This window comes from Carya illinoinensis, chromosome 2, assembly GCF_018687715.1.
Source record: "Carya illinoinensis cultivar Pawnee chromosome 2, C.illinoinensisPawnee_v1, whole genome shotgun sequence".
NCBI lineage: Eukaryota > Viridiplantae > Streptophyta > Magnoliopsida > Fagales > Juglandaceae > Carya > Carya illinoinensis.
This window is the reverse complement of record NC_056753.1, coordinates 3,578,880-3,601,352: the sequence shown is the minus strand read 5'-3', so window position 1 is coordinate 3,601,352 and position 22,473 is coordinate 3,578,880. Positions and strand designations below refer to the sequence as shown.

The 22,473-nt window shown below is 34.7% G+C and overlaps 4 protein-coding genes and 1 long non-coding RNA gene across 5 annotated transcripts; 4 read left to right on the top strand and 1 right to left on the bottom strand.

Annotated features, from left to right (window-relative positions):
• Positions 1-3,534: 3,534 nt before the first annotated feature.
• Positions 3,535-4,747, top strand: LOC122301989. The gene is made up of 3 exons (XR_006240243.1): positions 3,535-3,725; positions 3,846-3,937; positions 4,654-4,747. It is a non-coding gene; the product is annotated as an uncharacterized LOC122301989 (long non-coding RNA).
• Positions 4,748-4,884: 137 nt separating this feature from the next.
• Positions 4,885-6,185, top strand: LOC122301616 (protein FAR1-RELATED SEQUENCE 5-like). The gene is made up of 2 exons (XM_043113021.1): positions 4,885-5,025; positions 5,205-6,185. The coding sequence occupies exons 1-2, from the start codon at positions 4,885-4,887 to the stop codon at positions 6,183-6,185; spliced, it is 1,122 nt and encodes a 373-aa protein (XP_042968955.1).
• A 20-nt stretch (positions 6,186-6,205) lies between these two features.
• LOC122301614 (protein FAR1-RELATED SEQUENCE 5-like) lies at positions 6,206-6,988 on the top strand. Its single transcript, XM_043113020.1, has one exon. It carries the CDS (start codon positions 6,206-6,208, stop codon positions 6,986-6,988), a length of 783 nt encoding a protein of 260 aa, XP_042968954.1.
• A 1,447-nt stretch (positions 6,989-8,435) lies between these two features.
• On the bottom strand, positions 8,436-10,537 carry LOC122301966. The gene is made up of 2 exons (XM_043113306.1): positions 9,095-10,537; positions 8,436-9,002 (listed from the first exon to the last, which is right to left on the bottom strand). The coding sequence occupies exons 1-2, from the start codon at positions 9,257-9,259 to the stop codon at positions 8,766-8,768; spliced, it is 402 nt and encodes a 133-aa protein (XP_042969240.1). The 5' UTR covers positions 9,260-10,537; the 3' UTR covers positions 8,436-8,765.
• Positions 10,538-16,782: 6,245 nt separating this feature from the next.
• On the top strand, positions 16,783-22,221 carry LOC122297394 (lipid phosphate phosphatase epsilon 2, chloroplastic-like). Its single transcript, XM_043107446.1, has 4 exons — positions 16,783-17,267; positions 19,360-19,585; positions 20,365-20,438; positions 21,608-22,221. Exons 1-4 carry the CDS (start codon positions 16,908-16,910, stop codon positions 21,845-21,847), a joined length of 900 nt encoding a protein of 299 aa, XP_042963380.1. The 5' UTR covers positions 16,783-16,907; the 3' UTR covers positions 21,848-22,221.
• The last annotated feature ends 252 nt before the right edge of the window (positions 22,222-22,473 follow it).

The window sequence follows — 22,473 nt, the reverse complement described above, 5'->3', positions numbered from 1 at the left end:
GAGATCTCAACAATGATGGAACAATCAAACTGGTTTATTGTCAAAGTGAAGACCAAGTTGCAGATATACAGACCAAGCCTCTCAAGTTGGCTACATTTGTGAAGTTGCATGGTCTACTTGGAGTTTGTTCATGTGCTGCTATAAAGGAGGACTTTGCATAGGGTTGATTTTCTTTTAAACTGATTTCTACAGATATCAGTTTAAGGGAGGGTGTTAAGATTTAAATGTTTTATTTTATATTTATTAGAAGCTCTAGTCATTGGTAGGTTTGTCCGAGTCTTTAGGTATTTGGTTATTTGATTTCGTGGTTGAGAAAGTGTCTTATGTGTGATCCTATTTTATAGGAGTTGTGGTTAGTGTTAGGATGAAGCGTTTTGATGTAAAACCTATTTATAGGCCTTTTTCTTTATCAATAATATCGACAGAGCTTTACCATTCCAACACATCTCTTTTGTTTTTTTCTTAATTCTGTATCATGCTGATCGTTGGTGTTTGAAGACAGAGTCACAGAGAGCTAAATATTTTTAGAGATCTAGGGTTTGAAAACTGTTTGCAGGGAAGGGAAAGTTGAAAAGAATCGGGTTGAAGCTAGGGATAGTGAAAGTATTTTGATTGCATTTTGATTCTTATTTGATCTAAAATATTTTGTGAATAGTAGAGAAAAAGTAATGAAAAATAATAATAAAATATTAAATAGTAGTGAATAATAGTACAAAATAGTAAAAAGAATGTACAAAATAATAATAAAATAGTAAATAATAGTAGGAGAAATTCTATTTGCAGTCCCCACTTGAGGACTGCACATGCAGACATTTTATTAAATGAGAAAAAATCATCATTTTAAGAGGGATATTTTTGTAATTTTAAAAAATTTTAAAGATAAAATTGCCTAGGCCTGCATTCTAGTCCCTAAATGGGGACTGTATGTAGCATTGCTCATAATAGTAGAATATACTCCACCACTTAAACTGGCCCTATTTTTAATGGTAGTAGAGTATACTCTACATTAATTAATCTATTTTATCTTATCTCATCATTATAATTCTTTTAAATTTTGACAAAAAATATAATAAATAATTTAATTTTTTTAAAATTTCAAAACAATAATAATATTAAAAAGTAATATTCTTACAATATTTTATTTAACTTTTAATTGTTATTTCATCCCAACTCATTGTTCAAACGGTACCTAGAAATTACTGGAATTATGAGAATGCCATCCGCTTCAACTTATTTACAAAAATGACACACGTTAATGCCTAGTATGAATAATAAAATGAGATGAAATAATCTATGAATAGTAGTAAAATAGTTTGTGAATAGTAGTGAAATGATTTGAGTTAATATGTTTTATAAGATTTTGGAAAATGAGAGAAAAAGAAAGTTAAATAAAAATATTATAAAATTAAAATATTATGAGAATATAATTTCTTAATATAATTTTTGTCTTAGCATTTGAAAAAATTGAATTATTTCTTGAATTTTATTTAGAAGTTTAGGAAAATTATAATGATTAGGTAATGATTATATGAGAATTTTGAAAATTTGAAATTGAAGAGTGATTGTTTTTGTAATGTTTGGATATTGAGATGAAAGGGTTTTGCCATTCCAACCAAGTCTAATATATTTGGAGCGAAATGCCCATTCTAACCCGAATACCAAAATCTATCCAAAACACTCAAAATTCTATCTAGGACGAAATACCCACCTACACCGTGCTGGTTACTATTCCAGCATGAAAATTCTGGTGTTTTGACTGAAACGAAATGGATTTTAAAATTTTACGAGGGATATGTATAGGAGAAGGAATCGACAAGTTCGAGAGGGAGTAAGGCTACAGGTATTTTTCTAATAATAGATGGAGAGGACAATGGAGGGACAACAGCACGGCAGGAGAAGAGAGAGAAAGAGAGAGAGAGGTGACGGGGGTGTTGTCTTTGTGAGACATTGAGACTTGAGAGACTGAGTGTGAGTGTAAGAGACAGTAGTGGAGGGACAATAGCATGGCAGGAGAAGAGAGAGAGAGAGAGAGGCGATGGCGGTGGTGATTGCAAAGACTTATGAAGTTAGTCTGCTTGGCAATTGAGATTTTTTAGATGAGAATTTTAAGTTTTAAGATTAAATATTAAAATATTATATTTTAATATTATTATTGTATTGGAATTTAAAAAAATTAAGAAAAAGTTAAATTGTTTATTATATTTTGTACGAGAATTTGAGAAAGTTGTAATGATGAGATGAGAATTTTATGTTTAAGATAAAAATTTCTTGTAACCAAACACAACCTTTCAATGTAAGGAATCGAGGAAGTGGGCGTAGAAATCCAGAATGCCACCCATTTTACCTCTTAAAACCATGTCATTTTGAATAGTTAGGCTTTCTAACTTGTGTGCCTTTGAAAATGACGTCATTTTGTTGAATATGGGCTAAGTTGAGTATTTTGGGCTGGGCTAGGCTAGGCTGTGCGGTTTTGGGCTTCTAGACCAAATTCTTTTTCTTAAACCCTTTTTTAGGCTTTTTATTTCCCTAAACTCTAAACTTTGTTTTACCCTAAATTTTATTTTAATCATTTTTTAGCCATAAAGTTTTTATTTATGGTTTTTATTATTTTTCTCGACGCTAAATTTAATTTTTAATATTGATTATTAATAAATACTAATTTACTAGTATCTAATTAAATGTTATTATGCTATAATATTACAACATATGTATTATTAACTTATTATAATAAACTTATTTCTATAATAATATTTAACTTATTTTATAGTAGGCTTATACCATAGCGTCTAACTATTTGTCATTATACTATAGTATTACATATTATTATATTATACTAGTGTCTAACTTATTTATATACTATACTTATTTCCAGTGCCTAATTAGATGTTATTATACATTAATATTACATATTATTATTATATATAGTGCCTAATTACAAATTAGGATAATGTTTAACTTATTTCTAACTTAATTCTATACTAGAGTTATTTCTAGAATTACATGTTATCATATTATGTACAGTAGTAATACTATCATTTTTACATATACTAAACTATTAGTCTATTTATATTATATTATAAATATGTTATTTTATAATAATTAGATCATACTAGTATATTGTTGAATTTAACTATATGAGTTTTATATTAGTATATAGGATCAATGTATAAATAACACATATTTTATAACATATGTACAATATTGAATTTGGATTTGAAGTTTGAGTTAGAGCAAAAAGTCAGAGTCAAAGCAAATCAGAGTCAGAGTCAAACTAACAACAACCCCCACTCCGATTGAAAATTTGAAAAGAGAAATCCAACTCCAACTCCAAATTGTCGTAGTCGGAGTAAAGTTAGATTTTTGAATCAGTTCTTCTACATACCACCGGGCTTACGCCCCCGCCGCGGCCTCGGCTGGCGTTGCCACGTTAGCCGAGTTAATTAATAAAAAAAAAAACGTAAAGCGGGAACCTGTTTCCGAAAACAAAAACAAATCTCCACCTTCCCACGCCGTGAGCCACTTCCGAGTTTGGTCTGAACCCATTTGGCCTGAACGGAAATCGTGGGTTGTTGCCGTCGTGGGTTGTCGCCGATCTGTGTGACTGGCGGTCGCCGATCTGAGTGGAAGACATGGCCATCGATTACCTGCACAGAGAATGGAAAGTCACGGAACCGATCCAGCCAAACGTGATACACCAGTCAAACGTTAAGCTCCGGCGAGACCAGGTAAATAAGTGAAGCACCATGTACATTAGTGCAGTACCGTCGGCTGTTCTTTTTCTCCATGTACATTAGTTCAATAATGGAATCGATTTTATATTTCTCTATGTTCTTGGTAAAAACCAGTTGTTCCAGTAGTAGGAGGAAAAAAGTGTTTTTTTTGTGGGCTTGACTCTACGCAGGGGCGGACGAGTGCAGTACCGTCGGTGGCTTGTAAGGTATATTATGGTTAGCTAGATCCAGTACTTAGATGTGTTAAAATGTCATAAATTAGTACTCTGCATTGTGACTGAAATTTCCGTAAGAGGAGGAACATGGGCTATGTGTCTTGCAGAGGAACAGAAATGTGCTTGACTTTGTAACTTAAAGAACATTTTTTAGGGCGATTGAGGATATGTGCATGTTGTTAATCATTATTCAGTTTAATTTTAAGAACTAATTTAAACTAAAATGGTATGTAGAAGGCATGCTAATTAAAATGGCAAGGAAATCTACTCCATGCCTCACAGCTTGTAGAATAATAAGCATATATAATTTTATAATTTTCTCACTCAGTTTTAGAATAATATGCATCTCATGAGAAAGAGTGTAGATAGAAAAATGCTAACTTGATACTTGACCTGCAATGGCTATAGATTCCTTGTGGGTGTCAGTCAAAATTTATCTAATATATGAGAAAGGGGGTAGATAGTTTGAGGCAAGTGTTTGACATTGCTATTTTTTTTTCCTTTTTTAATCAGAATGAAATCTTCCTAAATCTGGAAAATGAATGTCATAATGCTGATGCAAAGTCTCTATATAAAAGTACTGTTGCAAAATATAATGTCATCATAAGGCATGGATTTTATAAAATGAAAGGCCCTTATTTGCATTTTTATAAAATCCCCTCACATGTTGTGGATTTAAGGCCCTTATTTGCATTTTTACACTTCAGATTGAGTATTTGCATTTGGCTCCCTCTCAGGATGAGAAATGGGAAAGAACACCCGTACACGCTAACACAATGTAGCTCGAATCCCCCATCCATGGTATGTGTTATCATTTAATATATCATTAAAAAAATGATAACTATTGATATGAGTTTATTTTTATTTCCAAATTACATGAATAACTTTATCCACTTTTTTTTTTTAGGATATACTATCAAGCTGTCCAGATTACCTGCATGGTTATTATGGAATCAATATTGGGGAAACTGAAGCACTATGTACATCCTCTACAGTTAATGAAATTAGGGAGAATAGACCAAATCCTTAAGAAACTGATGATTGTAGTGCCGGGACATGTCAGAATGTTGATGTCGATGGTGATGATGTGATTGAGGAGCCAAAGAAGGGGATGGAGTTTAACTCATTTGAAGATTTATTGAGTTATTATAAGGATTATGATAAAAAATGTGGGTTTGGGGTGATGACAAAAAGAACTGAGAGGGCAAAAGATTAGTCTGTTAGATATGTCACCCTTGCTTGTGCTCGTGGTGGGAAGGCCCGTAATAGGACTTTCAATGTCGCCAACCCACGTCTGACAGGAAAGACCGAATGTAAGGCAAAGATTAATGCCTTAAATTCTTATGGAAAACTTCAGTTGACTACGGTTCATAATGTCCATAACCACGGCCTCAGTCCAAAGAAATCTCGCTTCTTTCGATGTAATAGAGAAGTGAGTGAAGCCGTTAAAAGAGTTCTAGATACAAATGACCAAGCGGGTGTCCGGTTGAACAAGAGTTTTGGATCTCTTGTTGTTGGCGCGGGCGGGTTTGAGAATCTCCCGTTTTTGGAAAAGGATTGTCGTAATTATATCGATAAGGCAAGACATTTACGACTTGGTGCAGGTGGAGCTGGTGCGCTGCGAGAATATTTTTGTAGGATGCAGTACAAAAATCCTAGGTTCTTTGTATTGATGGATTTAGATGATGATGGGAGGTTGAAAAATGTCTTCTGGGCCGACCCCTGTAGTAGAGCAGCCTACCAATATTTTGGTGATGTGGTTACATTTGACACCACATACCTGACGAATAAATATGGGATGCCGTTTGCACCTTTTGTTGGTGTAAACCACCACGGACAGTCAATTCTATTGGGAGCAAGCTTGATATCTCGGGAGAATACGGAGACCTTTGTGTGGTTATTCCAGACTTGGTTGCAGTGTATGGATGGTATAGCTCCTAAAGCTATTATAACTGACCAAGATAGAGCGATGAAAAATGACATTACTATTGTTTTCCTAACGACCCGACATAGATTTTGCCTATGGCATATACTGAAGAAAGTCCCTGAAAAGCTTGGTTCTTATGGTTCCTACAAAACTGGGATGAAAAATGACTTGATGAAATGTGTGTATGACAGTCAGAGTGTTGAAGAGTTTGAAACAAGCTGGGATAAGTTAATTACACGTACGATTTGCATGAAAATGCGTGGTTGCAAAGTCTATACGCTGAGCGGCAGTATTGGGTTCCAACATTCTTGAAAGACTACTTTTGGGTTGGAATGAGTACAACGCAGTGGAGTGAGAGCATAAATGCCTTTTTTGACGGGTATGTTCATGCTAAGACCAACCTGAAAGAATTTGTCGACCAGTTTGACAATGCGTTGAAAAAGAAAAAAGAGAATGAAAATGCTACGGACTTCCACTCTTTTAGTGTCACAACCCCCTGCATATCGAGATCTCCAATTGAGAAGAGGTTTCAAGATTTGTATATGAATTCTAAATTCAAGGAAGTACAACAGCAAGTTACTGGCATGATCAATATGAATCCAAAGTTACATACAAGTGATGGTGCAGTCCTGACTTATATGGTAAAAGATAAAGTTCATGTGGCAGAATATGCTAAACTGGTTACATATTTTGTGGACTTTAGTGAAGAAGATTCGAAGGCAAAGTGTTCTTGTGGATTATTCCAGATGAGGGGGATATTGTGTAGGCATATCTTGGCCTTGTTCAGATGTAACGAGATTACAACATTGCCAGATAGCTATATTTTAGATCGCTGGAGGAAGGATATCAAAAGGCGATACACGTTGATCCACAGTAGTTATGATGGAGGGGAAAAACAGGCAGATTCTAATAGATATTCTGAGTTGTTGAATATCTGTTATCAGATGATTACTCTTGCAGCGGGCTCGAAAGAACATACTCAGGATGCGAAAGCTAAGTTATATGGCATGATTGATTTCTATGGTACCAACCAAGAACCCCCATCGATGACTCAAACTGGTTCCAATATGCATTGTACGACTGGGGACGCAATTACTGTCGGTGGTTCTGAGTAAGTACGCAGTCCAAATGTTGTGCGTGGAAAAGGCAGACCCCCATCTTTGAGAAGAGCATCCCAGATGGAGAAAGATATGCAAAAGTCCAAAGCGAAAGCGAGGAAAACACCAGGAAAGGGGAAACGCAAAGAGGTGCGTTTATTTTTTTCAATGTTATTTTTTTATTTTACCTCATTCGATAAGATATATAACTTGTTATTTGATTATTAGCGAGATGGAGGAGATACACCCATCTTGAACACACAGAGGTCTTTATTTGGCCATTCAGAGATAGATATTGTTGGAGCTGGATTAGTGGAGGTAAATATCTAATTTACCTCATTCTAATGAATTATGTAAATGATATGGTTGGCTATTGAAAATTTTCTTTCTCACCAGGTCGTTCCAGAAAGCACAGCTTTGGACTTTAGTGGAACCTAGGTTCGACCTCCAGTGCTTCAGAGTCAAGAAAGTGTAAGTGGATTCCAATCTAAGTAAATCCTTTTATTTTTCTAAAAATAAAATATGACGTTTTTAATCGACTTTTTCTATTTACAAATGCACCTTGGGTTGGATGAATCAGAACCCCCTCTTGGGTTGGATGAATCACAACCCCCTTTGAACTATGGGATGGATGGATTACAGCCATTGCAATATGGGATGGATGGATCACAAGTATTGTAATGATTTTCGGTGGCTTTGTGGAATTAGGGGATGTTTTATGAATTTTTGTGGGTGTATGTTTATTTTTTTTAGGGGGATTGATGTGGATATGGATGTAACTTTTTTTAGAATTTTAGTGGATGTATGCTGGGTTTTTGTTAATTTTGTATATTTTTGTTAATTTTTTTGGATGTATGGTTATTTTTTTTTTGTAGGATTGATGTGGAGTTATTGTATATTTTTGTTAATTTTTTTGAATGTATGGTTTTTTTTTTTTTTTTTGTAGGATTGATGTGGAGTTATTGTATATTTTTGTTAATTTTTTTGGATGTATGGTTATTTTTTTCAGGGGGATTGATGTGGAGTTATTGTATGAATTATGTTAATTTTTTAGGATGTATGGTTTTTTTTTTTTTTTGTTAATTCATATGGAGTTGCATGAAAATCTGTTAGGTATGCTCGTGGTGGATTTAAGGAACTTTGATGTGGTGTGAATGAAATTCCCTTTGTGATTTGGTGTTGCAATAATGAGAAGAGGTTTTAAAAGGAATTGGATTGAAACTACAGCAGCAGATTTTTAGGGGAATTGCATTTATGTTTGTTCATCACGCTGCAGGGGAGTTGCATGACTTCTAAGGACAACGGGTAGTTGCAAATTTGTAGTTTTGTGTTATATTTTTGATTTGGTGTTTAGGGGCACAATTAACCGGTTGTTGATTGGGTTAATAGGTTGTGATGGCCCGTGTTGGTCTATTGTCTAGTAAAGAGGTGGAGTTTGGGGAAAGATCAATGACGTGTGTCAGAACGTAGTTGCTGGACTGAGTGAGATCTCACACAAAGAACAAAATAAAAGTGAACCTAGAAACAATCAGAGAAATCTTCTGAACATACATACTGCAAGTTAAAAGTTCTGAACATACATACAGCAACTACAGAGTTTAATCGACTCAGAACCTAGAAATATGCACTAAACTTTTGAACATACAGAGTTCAATCATACAGATCTAATAATCACAACTTCTGAGTCATTACTTCTAAACATACAGCTACTGCAGGTTAATGTTAGATGTACATAACAACCACAACATATACTGTAAACATAAATTCTGAACAACATATTCTTGCATTGAAATAATCAGTTAAATACTACATAATAACAATACACAACAAACACAAAAGCCCAATAAAGCCGGAGTAGTGCACGTGAACGCCTTATGGAAATCTCTCTCTTCTCGAGCTCTTTCTCCTTCTTCTTGAGTTCTTTCTCCTTCCTTAAAAGTTCTGCGTATATTTCTCGAAGTTGTTGTTGGCAGTGGTGTTCGCAATCGTCATTACTATCTGTCCACTTGAAAAATTTGCAAAATGATAAGCCCTGGTCATTGTAGATATAAAAAGAGTGTTAGATGTCACTAACATTAATTAATTAATATTAGAGAACTTAGCCTACCAATATTATGTAGTTACCTTTGTGTTATACTTTGGACAACCTAAGAAGGGTCGTCCTAGATTTCGCTCAGTTTTTGAGTATCGCACTACTGCTTCAACCTCACAGAAGCAAAATTCTGGACCATCCTTTGTAGGTTTAGCAGAGGATGCAGAAGTCATTGATGATGATGATGATGATGACATCTGGACGAAAAGGCATACACAAATGTGCAAGTAAGCAGTTTCCAAATCTAAAAACTGAATATGAACAAAACTGAAACAGGTTCTAAATATGGTAGGGAAAAACAAGTGCTAATTCATTCAACTGAATTCCCTCAAAGGAGTCTACCAATGTCTCGGTTCTAACACTTATATGGTACCAACTGATGTGGAGTTTCATGTAATCATCACATGCCATAAATCTAAAAAAATATATTCTGTAAACATCAAAACACTACACTATAGCACCGATCGTTGGAGCAAACTTCCAATGCATACCAAACATTAAACTCAAATTGTGTACCCCATTACCACAACATCATCATCGAAAGTAAAATTATCCAACATACTTCCAATAAACAGGACTCAAAGCAACAATTATAACTTTGTTCACAAAGTTTGAATTAAAATCAAACCATGGATTCATGTTTCTAAAGCTAACAGGGCAACTTAATCAAACAATCAGAGTATACCAATGTCTCGGTTCTAACACTTATATAAATATAAAAATGTATATCATGTAATCATCACATGCCATAAATCTAAAAAAATATATTCTGTAAACATCAAAACACTACACTATAGCACCGATCGCTAGAGCAAACTTCCAATGCATACCAAACATTAAACTCAAATTGTGTACCCCATTACCACAACATCATCATCTAAAGTAAAATTATCCAACATACTTCCAATAAACAGGACTCAAAGCAACAATTATAACTTTGTTCACAAAGTTTGAATTAAAATCAAACCATGGATTCATGTTTCTAAAGCTAACTGGACAACTTAATCAAACAATCAGAGTATACCAATGTCTCGGTTCTAATACTTATATAAACATAAAAATGTATATCATGTAATCATCACATGCCATAAATCTAAAAAAATATATTCTGTAAACATCAAAACACTACACTATAGCACCGATCGCTGGAGCAAACTTCCAATGCATACCAAACATTAAACCCAAATTGTATACCCCATTACCACAACATCATCATCTAAAGTAAAATTATCCAACATACTTCCAATAAACAGGACTCAAAGCAACAATTATAACTTTGTTCACAAAGTTTGAATTAAAATCAAACTATGGATTCATGTTTCTAAAGCTAACAGGACAACTTAATCAAACAATCAAAGTATACCAATGTCTCGGTTCTAACACTTATATAAACATAAAAATGTATATCATGTAATCATCACATGCCATAAATCCAAAGAAATAATTTCTGTAAACATCAAAACACTACACTATAGCACCGAGTCAAAGCAAACTTCCAATGCATACCAAACATTAAAATCAAACTGTGTACCCCATTACCACAACATCATCATCTAAAGTAAAATTATCCAACATACTTCCAATAAACAGGACTCAAAGCAACAATTATAACTTTGTTCACAAAGTTTGAATTAAAATCAAACCATAGATTCGTGTTTCTAAAGCTAACAGGACAACTTAATCAAACAATCAGAGTATACCAATGTCTCGGTTCTAACACTTATATAAACATAAAAATGTATATCATGTAGTCATCACATGCCATAAATCCAAAGAAATAATTTCTGTAAACATCAAAACACTACACTATAGCATCGAGTCAAAGCAAACTTCCAATGCATACCAAACATTAAAATCAAACTGTGTACCCCATTACCACAACATCATCATCTAAAGTAAAACTATCCAACATACTTCCAATAAACAGGACTCAAAGCATAATAAAATGTAATTGATTCAAATTAAAAAGATGACTCACAACCAAGACCAATCCAAGAAATACACGCAGCACAAAATTATCGCTGATGTCAGTGAGGGTGTCATCATGTGTTTAATAGATATGAACTTAGAAAGGGTTAGGGTTTGAGTGGTTAGGGTTAGGGTTAGGGTTTGAGTGGTTAGGGTTAGGGTTAGGGTTCGGGTTAGAGTGGTTAGGGTTAGGGTTTCGGGGCTTTGTGGGAAGGGGATTTCAGATCCGGGTGGAGAAGAAGAGGAGGGCTGACGATGAAGAGCAGAGAGACCTCGTGGATTCATGGGTGTGGCTTCATGGAGAAGACGAAAAATGAAGACAAAGAGAAGATGGCTCGGTTTCACGGAGAAGACGAATACAAGATGAATCGTGGGGGGAGAAGGTCGTCGATGGCTCTGTGGGTTCACGGAGAAGACGAATACAAGATGAATCGTGGGGGGAGAAGGCCGTCGATGGCTCTATGGGTTCATGGAGAAGACGAATACAAGATGAATCGTGGGGGGAGAAGGCCGTCGATGGCTCTGTGGGTTCACGGAGAAGACGAAGACAAGATGAATCGTGGGGGGAGAAGAAGAAGATGGCTCTGTGGGTTCACGGAGAAGACGTCGTGGGGGGAGAAGGCCGTTGATGGCTCTGTGGGTTCACGGAGAAGACGAAGAGATGCAGTTGAAAATAGAGAGAGGAGGAAGATGAAGAATCGGGGAGAAAATAGAGAGAGGAAGAATCGGGACGAATGGGAGACGTGACAAGGACCCCTTTTGTCTATGAGACCGAAAGCCACGAAAAGGCTTACGGAAACTAAAACGACGTCGTGGGTTATTTTTGCCACGTCGGACACGAGGCCGCGGCAAGGACGCGGCTCGATTGTACACAACATTTTTCTTTTTGAATTTTTACTAAAGCCATACTTCGAGTATTTTTCTTTCTTTTTATTAAAGATAAATAAAAGTTAAAGTAGGCAACAAAAAAGCCTTGAGGCCTTGTAGCCTTTGTTAAAGGCCTCTCCATTTTTTTTTTTCTTTTTTTTTTTTTAAGTTAAAGGCCTAGTTGAAAATACAAGTGCTCTTAGGTATTCTTATATATATTTCAAATATTTCTTTTGCTAAACATTATTTAAATGCAAAACTTTTAATTTCAAATTTTTAACTTTTTTATCTAATCATCACTTAATCATTATAACCTCCTGTGCTAAAACACATTACTTCATAAGAATACTGTTAAAACACAACTTGTATTTTTATCATAAAAAATGATAAACACGCATAATTTTTCACAATATTTTAAACAACTATATTTTAAAATGGGGGGTATTTCAATAAAAATATCTTATAAAAGTAACATGACTTTACAAAAATACTCTTATTTTAAAACACAAGCTGTAAAATATTTTGTAAAATGTGTTGTGCGAATATCAATACATGTTTTGGATTGAGAAAAAAATTATAGCATGTTGTTAGGCTTTTTGGTGTAAAAACTCCTCAAAGAAGCCAACACTTATACTTACAAGTCAGAAGATACACCATCAATGAAGTTTGAAAATGATGCTCGCTTGAGAGAAGCAGGTGGCTAATTAAAGCCTGCATGGGTACACCACCTCACCTGTTAGATTAATGGCAAAAGAGAAACAAGGAAGATGAATTGATAACAATAGAGGAGAGTAGAGGAGAGAAAATGTATTTGTTGTGAAACACGAACCACATCCTTTGGTCGGTGATGTCAACTTCCCAAAACTTAAGTGAGTTGTACGCTCGATCAGGTTCAACTATAACAAAGAGGAAAATGCTTATCATGCTCCCGGCCTACTTATAGTACATTTTGTTTGGTTTTAGAGGGGAGTTAGGTTTCCGCCTAATAATGACCGCGGGATGTGTCGTGTAAGCAAAACTCTTACCTTTTTCACTCTTTTCATTTTTTTTAATAATTAAAAATATGTTTAAAAAATATAAAAAATATCAACACACTAATAATCACTTTTTTTAATTAGTGAATAAAAAAAATGCATGAATGGTCAAAATAAAAAAATAAAATGAATGGGTAAAGTAGCATTATTCTTTATTTTATTTTATTTATTTTTTAAAATATAATATTAAAGAAAACACTATCAGTCTCGTAGCAACCTCGTAACAAAAATAAAAAATTTTTTATAGAGACAGAAGATTCGACTGAAAAGAAATATTATATAAAAAATAAATATTGTAATGTTTTCTTTATGTGTCTACCTCTCTAATGTTTAGAGCACTCAAGATAGATTTTCTAAATTTTTTTATTAAATTTTATTCAAAAAACACATTTCTCTACTTCAATTACTCATTTTTTTCAAAACTTCATATTCTCTATTCTATTAAAATATTTTTTTATTATTTACCATCATTGTTCTTGATTTATTTCTTTTCACATTTTCAGTTATTTGTTGTCCATGTTCTTTTAACTCTTCCCCTGTAATCAAAAATTTAAATTATCTATCTCTCCAAACGGTAATGTTTCCAAAGTCAGTAATTTCATAAAGATAATATTTAAAAAAAAACCATATTTTCCCAAATAATCAAATTTTAGAAAATAAAAATCAAATGATTTCAACAGTAACATTTTTATCAAATTCCAACTATGACAAATATGTACATAAGAAAAAGGGTAAACAATATGATAAAGAGTCTATTTTGTTAGTCAAATAAAAAAATTGTAAAAGAAATCAAGAAAATATGGGAATATATTGTTCAAATATCAAATTCCTTCTCTATGAGAGCACTTGTAGAGAGCTATCCAAATTGTATTTCTGTTGAAAAAATATAACCGTTAGAATAATATGAATGTTAAAAAAATATATTTGTTAGAAATGTACTTCTTTTAATAGGGAATAAATATTCTAATTATCATGAAAATTAAAAAATATAAATGAAGATTAAATATAAATATTTTAATGAAATGAAGATAGATTTAACAAAGTTTGTTATTTACTTATTTGATATCAAGCTAAAGGGAGAAAAGTGATTTTTTTTTATTCAATTTTTTGTTAAATTTTAGCCACTTCCCTATCAATACTCTAATCATCAGCCGAATAAGAGGTAACTTCATTTATTTTTATAAAATTTTTTATTTTATCTTATCTAATTATTACAATTTTTTATATCAAATAAAATAAAAAATTTAACTTTCTAAATTTTAAAATAAAAATAATATTAAAAAATATATTATAATAATATTTTATCTAATTTTTAATTTTTAAATGGACTTATCTTAACTGCAAAAATAAACACAAACGAGGTTACTTACTAAATTTTGGCCGGGTATCTAAGCAGGACTAGTGTTCAAACACAAAAGTCAAATGTTCTTCAAACACAAAAGTCAAGACCGAACATTTGACTTTTGGGTTCCTTGGAGTAACTCTGGAGCTCTATCCCACAAGCCGAAAACCAAAGACGATGACAGCCCGAGCACTTTAATTAATGGGTCGGTATACCTATTTTCTTTTAAGATTTTTCTTTTCCTCATCAATGTTAGCTTATATGATTACCAAACCTATTTCAAACATGTATGGTATTTTATCCAAAAAATTACATCATCTTCAAACTCTTCAATGGACTATCGTACAAGTATTTTATTTTTATTTTAAGTTTTCTTTATTTTTCGCTTAGCTTGGCCACCAAAGTAAATTGCTGGTTTTGTTGCTGATTCTTCCATTTTGGTATTTATTTATAAAGTAAGGTATACTATTAAAAGAATTATTTGTTTATATGAATATCAGATTTATCTATTTTTTAATAAAGTGCACAAAATTTATACATTCTGATAAGGACATGTTTCACCGCCAACCACACAGATGACTTGCAACGAACAAATAGGAAGCATTGGTTGTCCTGGGGACACTCCGATACCAAATTCTAAATAATATGAGGATAACCGTATCTATAAGAGGAAGTAAAGTTAAGAATTTGTTACCTCCTGTAGACTATTTATAGAAGTTATTTCATTGGAGTAATAGGAGTCTAATTAGTCTTGTAAAGTCTTTTCCTTGTAGGAGTGTGAGTTCATCTCCTGTTAGAAGTGTGAGTCCATCTCCTGCTAGAAATGTGAGTCATCTCCCTCCTAAGAGTTTGAGTCCCTTATTGACTTTATCTTTTAGCTAAAATTGTGGGGGCTTAAACATCCCTTCCAGTTACCCCTCTAATTATCTTCATGATCATCACATGAGAAATTAAACATACTACATTTCTTTCTACCCCGCTAGTTGTTGGTGCGGAGACTTGTGACAAAGTCAGGATTGCCATGGCGGGAAGCCTTGGTTGACGTGGAGCTTCGCAGCATAAAGTGTTTGTCGCCATTATGGCAAATGGCAAGGAGACTCTAGTCGCTACCATGAGAGTGGCAAGGAGAGTTGATCGCCATTGTGGCGAGGGGACTTTGGTCGCTATCAAACTGTTGCCCGCCTTGCCAGCTTTAAGAAGGATGCTAAGAAGACTTGATCGCCATTATGGCGAGGAGCTTTGTCAAAGTAATCTTGTCTGCTGCTGAATGTTTTTTGCATAGAGAAACTGTTTATCCTTGAGTACTTTTGTAACAATATTAATACTTGCTCGCCCAGAGCTGTTGGTTGTGTTGCTCACCCAGAAGCATTTGTCCTCTTGCTCGCCTATAGGTGTTTGTCCTCTTACTCGCCTATAGGCGTTTGTATGGTTGCTCGTCTGAAGGTGTTTGTATATTTGCTCGCCTAGAGGCGTTTGTATAGTTGCTCGACTGGAAGCGTTTGTATAGTTCCTGCGTAGAGGCGTTAGTATTCTTGCTCACCTATAGTGACGTTTGTGTTGTTGCATTTGTTTACTAAAAACAAAATAGGTTAGTATAATAAAAATTACAAAGTTGAGATTTAAATACCCAAGCCTTGCTCTGGCGGCGATGGGCTTCCAGGCGAGAAGACTAACTTGGGCGTCAAGGAGTTTCCTTTTTACATGGCACTGGGAGACTGATAGCTCGTTATTGACATTTAATGATCGGGCAGTTCCTGACTTTTCCCTTTTTTTGCATGGCACCGCGAGACTGATTGCTCATCATTGATGCTTAATAGTTGGGCGGTCCTAACCTTTCCCACATTTTTATATGGCACCACGAAGCTGATTGCTCGTCATTAATGTTTAAGGGTGGCATGGTCTACTGACCTCCACGTATATGGCACTGCGAGTGTGATAACTTGTCATCGGTGTTTAAAGGTAGCGTGGTCTACTGACCTCGCGCCCTTTTTTACATGACATCGCAAATGTGATAACTCATCATTGGTGTTTAATGCATTGGCGGTCCCTAATCTTTCTCATTTTGCATGGCACCACAATATTGATTGCTCATAATTGGTGTTTAATAGTCAAGCGATCCTTAACCTTTCCCTTTTTTACATGGCACTGAAGGTTAATTGCTCGCAATTTTTTTTTTAAATAAAGTATATATAATAATTTGGTGATGCAAAATAAAATTACCCAAAAATCTACTTAAAATCTTCTCATCATAAAATCCAAATAATGTTATAAAAGACACAACTTTTTTTATAAGAAAAAAAAAATAAAAATAAAGAATTATATTAATCTACACAAATATGCCAAATGAAGCTCGAGCCCCAAAGACCCAAAAAAAAAAAACAAAACAAAACAAAAAAAAAAAATCTATTTTTTCAGGTTTGGATGATGGCCAGGTATTCAAGAATCCAAAATGGGAGTCATCAGATGCCTATTTGGAATCTTCTGATTCTTCTCAGCCAATCACCCTAACAGCCATTTGCCCCCACACGTTATTCACACTTTTTTACTCACACAATCTTCTTCTTAAATGGCTGTTCGCTTGTTCCATCCTCTCTTTGCCTACGCCGACTTCTCGTCCTTTCCCACTGTAGAGCAATGTCGTCAACCCCCAATGTTAATGTTTTGTACCGCCCACCCTTCCAAGATCTCTCTAGTTTTCGTACTAAGTTCAAGTCTATAAATTCTGCATTCGCCGTCAGCTTATCAATATCAATATCAATATCAATATCAAAATCGGGTTCCTTTGGTGGGTTTGTCTCAAGCAAACGTTTTTGTGATAGAAATAGATTCAAGGGTACGAACCCCATGCCTGAATTGAGTAAAGTTTCTGCTTTCAAAGGTGGTGACCATGATGAAGGTATTAGCGTGCTTTCTCAGGAAACTATAGTAGATAGGTCGTCCAGGTTTCCTCGGGAGTTTATGGCTGATGGGCTGGAACCCACTCTCAATCGAATGGTGGGTGTTTCTATACCATCTTAGTCATGGCGTTTAGTTTTTAATGTTGTTGTTGTTAGTGTGTTTCTGTGTTGTGTCAATGATAAGAGTTCTGATTTCTATTGATTTTGTGGAAATATTTTCTGATAATTGAATGAAAAACAATGTTCTTGAATTTTGTTGGCCCTTTGAAGCTTAAAAGGTCTCTACTTTCACTTTTAGCTTTAATTCAATTGACACAATTCTGCAAATGAATATGCATATACTATGTTATTTTTGGCCCGAGATAGCTAGACTCGAGAAATATATTGGGTATGGTTAGAGCCAAATGCAAGGGAGAGAATTTCCTATTTGCTAGCGTCTATTCTCATTCAGTTTGCAGAATTCTTGGTGATCATGACACCATATTACTCTTTTTCCTATAGGTAAGAAAAATCTTACTGAGGACAAGTAAAAAGGCATAACCCAAGTACACATGAAGTATAAAAATGCAAAAATCTCGCTACAAGTCAGGAACTAGAAAAGAAACAAGGAAATCATGGATCCTAGTTCCATTAAATACAGTGGCCGACGCTCAAAGAAATAATGTGTTAAAAGAAAAAAGCATCTAGGTTCATCCATTGAGCATTCCTTATCTTCAAAACACCAGCCATTCCTCTCGAGCCAAATTCACCACATTTAAGGGATCATGTTCCAGAGGTGGCAATTTGAGAGTTACCCTAAGACCTCTCCAACAAGTGAAAAGTTCCACCACCCTCCTAGGCATCATCCACGCCACTCCAATCCTATTAAAAATCTCATACCATAACACTCTTGCCATCTCGCAATGAAGTAACAAATGATCCACCGATTCGCCACATTTTTTACACGTGGCACCAATCCATAACAATTAATCTACGCTTCCTAAGATTGTCCAAGGTCAGAATTCTCCCTAGAGAAGCTGCCCAACCAAAGAAAGCAACCTTAGAAGGCACTTTACTCCTCCAAATACACTTCCAAGGAAAAGAGTGTACCACACTTAGACTAGTCAGCAGCTTGCACATAGAGCTGACTGAAAACTTCTTGTTTCCAGTGTGAGTCCAGACCATCTTGTCCGTCTCAGTCCAGCCAATACTTGTATCATACAGCAAACTGAAAAGATCAGAAATCGCTTCCATTTCCCAATCATTTGCTGCTCTAGGAAAATGTACCTTCCATTGAGGGGAACCATTGAACAATCCAAAATTTCTGCCACTGAAGCATCCTGATTCTGAGTGATACAGAAAAGCTCTACGAACTTCGTATACATTATTTATGGGTGGTTCCAAAGAAGAGCTCATGCTATTTGCAGCCAAAATTACACAGGATTCGTCTCAGACAAGAAGGTTAATAGCTATACATCTTGGAGGTCACAATTCTTACATCTGCTGCAAATTATTCTTGCAATTCGCAGCTTGACAGCAGTTAGCAAGTAGTCTTGCTTGACTTTATTGGTAATTAAAAGATACTATGTGAAGTTGAAGGATAATTCCTGAGAATATGCACCCTTATAGGCAATTGTGAATTATTTACCATCCCTTAGGAATTGTTATTTCGTTTTGGGCTCCTTTAAGCACCCTTCTTACTAGCACCTGGTTTAAGTATGTGGAATACTTAAGACAGTCGGATGCTAACTAAATTTTTTATCACATAAAGGCAATGGATTCTGTTACAGAAATCTTCTTCACATGATATTTTCTGGATATTGTTAACCTCTCATATCTTTAATCTCATCTAGCATTCTTTTTATTCCTTCTGGACTTTTTTGTAGTTTGAAGTTTGTGCTCATTGATGACTTTATCTCACTCCATTGTTCCATGTCCTTGTCTCTACATGATTAAGAATAAAATTGATAAATGGAAACTCCTTTAAAAATCCTTTTTAATAGCATAATATTGCTTGGATTGGTGACTGAGGTGGGATTTAGCTGAAAAAATAGACATTAAAGTTATTTTTTCAGAAATCCAGGAATATATGATTAGTATACTTCTACAGATTCTATGTTTTTCAGTCTTATAACTTTTAAGGTGAAATAAGTGAGAAAGAGCAATTTTTATTTTACCCGACTTGATATCTTAGGTCCTGTTGTTTACAGAGCAAGTGGCTTGTAGCTGCCCTTTTTGGTGGCGTCATTCTTTTGAGGCATGATTCAGAAGCTTTGTGGGCTGCTATGGGGTCGGTTGTAAATTCTGCGCTTTCTTTGGTACTCAAACAGATTTTAAACCAAGAGCGGCCTCTTTCTACAATGAGATCTGACCCTGGGATGCCATCTTCACATGCACAATCCATCTTCTTCATTGTTGTGTTTTCTATTCTGTCAAGTAATTTCTCCCATTCTCTATTTACCTTATCATCACTTATGATGGAAATCTCTTTACAAATGGAAATCACATTTTTAAGTTATTATATATCCTCATGAACATTGTTTTGTATTGATAAATGCTTGGAAAATGTTTGATCTGATTTTATAATGCATGTGAGGGCTTGCAGTGCTTTCTAAAATGTATGCTGCATCCTCCTTAAATTGCAAAGACCAATATTATCAAGCCATTCTACTGCTGGCAGGCTAACATACTGTGTAGAATATCTTCTTATTTTCTCAACTTAGAGCTTGAAATGTTAACTACACAATGGGTTGTTATAGTAACTATCAAGTTACCTGTGGAAGAATCCAACGTCTGTCCATCCCCTGAATTAATGTTCTTTCTTTTTGTTTTTTATTTTTTTGTGTTCTCTCTCTTCCTCTCTTTAACCGTGATTTCTGGTTATGCTCTATCATCTGCATGACCCCATTTTTGAAGTTGTTCCATCAACTAGTATTCAGAAGAAATTAAAATGATTTTGTTTCTTCGAAATGCTTAAATGCTATCTAGAGATTTAAAATCTCAATTTCTTGTTTCTGATTCTTGCATGTGCATTTAAAGAGAAAGAGAGAAGCAGTTACCTTGTGCTTTGAATTGATAAATGTACAGCATCCTTGTTTTTATTACCAAAATATCAATGTGTTGGCTCTATTGTTGATATTTAATCGTTGTTTTATTTATTTATTATTTTTTAATTACCAAAAATTTAATTGTTTTTTTTCTGCATGCTGTTGCAGTTGTGGAATGGCTTGGGATAAATGAATTTACAGTAATCATCGGCGGTCTTGTCTTGGCGTTCGGTTCATATCTTGTAAGTTTTCATGTGTGGGTCTTATGAGTCAATGCAGGATATAATACATGTGTTTAGCTTAGGTTTCATGGGTGAATATTGATATTCCAGAAAATTAATAATAGGTCCAATGCTAATCTGGTACGTTTCTTTCCATGCTTTTGTTTAATCTACTGAACAATGCAGAAATTAGAGGCCAGCATAGTAATGATCATGAGTACAGTTATCCTAGCAAAAGTTCTCTGGTTAATTCCATACTGATCCTCATGGTTCCCCAAATTTTGGAACTATAAATCAGATGCAGCTTTATTTCCCGAAATTTTGTGAATATGGGTTGTAAAGAAGAAAGAATGGAAGGAAGAATAAAATGCTATTGTGTATGGCCACATATTGTGTATAATGTTCTAGTAGCCTGTAACTTATTGGTAAGTGCTGTCTACAGTTTAGACTTATTCCCAACACTTTCATGGTGATTGGTGCTATATTCATTTGTGTGCCATGTGCTAGTAGGTTTGTTCTTTCCAAATTAACTCTTGAGTGCTTTATCTTTTCTTGGTCAGAATCTCTCAAAGTCTCTACTGCGTCAGGAGTTCAATTAAAGAAAATAGAGCATTTTAATTAATTTCTAAGTACTTCTGGAACATATTATATATGCATGTAGAGAAATTTTGGTGCAGAAAGTAGAAGGGCAACAACTTTTCACATGATTATCACATCAATAGATGGTATGAAGAAACCTAGTACCTTTGATTCATAGAGTAATAAACAATTATGTTTTTGAAAAGAGGATTTATTTTGTTTTCCAGCTATAATTCATGGATTAGAATTTAGAACATATTTGCATCGTGACTTATCATAAGTGAGTAATTGAGCAAGTAAATATTGTTTTAAGTATTGATTGGCATAAAATTATTGGAAACAAATTTCTGCCGAGCACTCGTGGATCTAGGAAGGATTGAAGAGGAAGAAGAAAAAGAGGAAGAAATTGTTGCTACTATAATGTAGTCGATAAAATTGTAAACTTAAGTAGTGAAGGACCTGTAGCATAAAAGCCCTTCCTATTGCAAGTTTCATGATTTGGTGTATGGCATTTTTCTTCTGACCCAGAATCAGTGATTGAATTTAGTAAGTTTACGTACTGGATATTGGAAGTGAAAACTATGCTTATTTCTCTGTGTCGTTGTTTGCAGACATGGCTGCGGGTCTCACAACAATTCCACACCGTTAGCCAAGTTGTTGTGGGTGCCGTCTTGGGATCCGTCTTCAGTATTTTGTGGTTATGGTCTTGGGATGCTTTTGTTCTAAAAGCATTTGATTCAAGCTTATGGGTTCGAATAGTTGTTGTTCTGGGAGCTGTTGGGTTGTGCCTAGGTTTTCTTGTACATGTAGTTCGTAATTGGTTTCAGGATGAGGAGGAATTCTCTAATTAAAATGAAAATAATATTACTCAAAACCAAGATGCATTATTCTAACCTGGGGTTTCTTGTATACGTAGTTCGTTAATTTGGTTTTAGGATGAACATGCAAGCTCAAACAAATGTGCATATCATACAATACAATAAAGGCCTTTACCTTTTATGTTACAAATCAGATTGTAGCGGCAGGAGTAAAAACTCTGGGCTGCGAAGCCACACTTCCATAAATCTTCTGATTGTACAGCAGGTTAGTTGTCTCATTCATGGTTTAAGAGAACTTGAGATTAGGCTGCTGTGAATGGTGTTTTCCTTTTCTTGTAATTTCACTGAATTAGACATTGTATAAAATGTATGAGCAGATCAATGAGACTTGTTTTGGATGTTAGTTATATAATTTGTTAACTTTAATTACAAAAGCACTCTGTAATCCAAGTTGTGGCTGCCCCAACTCCCCATCTTTTCTCTGCAATCCCTAGACCATGTAACAAAGTCTCCACATCGATTAATCCCTAGGCCATGTAATCCACATCGATTAATCCCTAGGCCATGTAACAAAGTCTCCAAATCCATTACCCTCAGGTTGCTGGATCTCAGGAAAATAGTCAATTATTTTTGCTGGATCTCAGGAAAATAGTCAATTA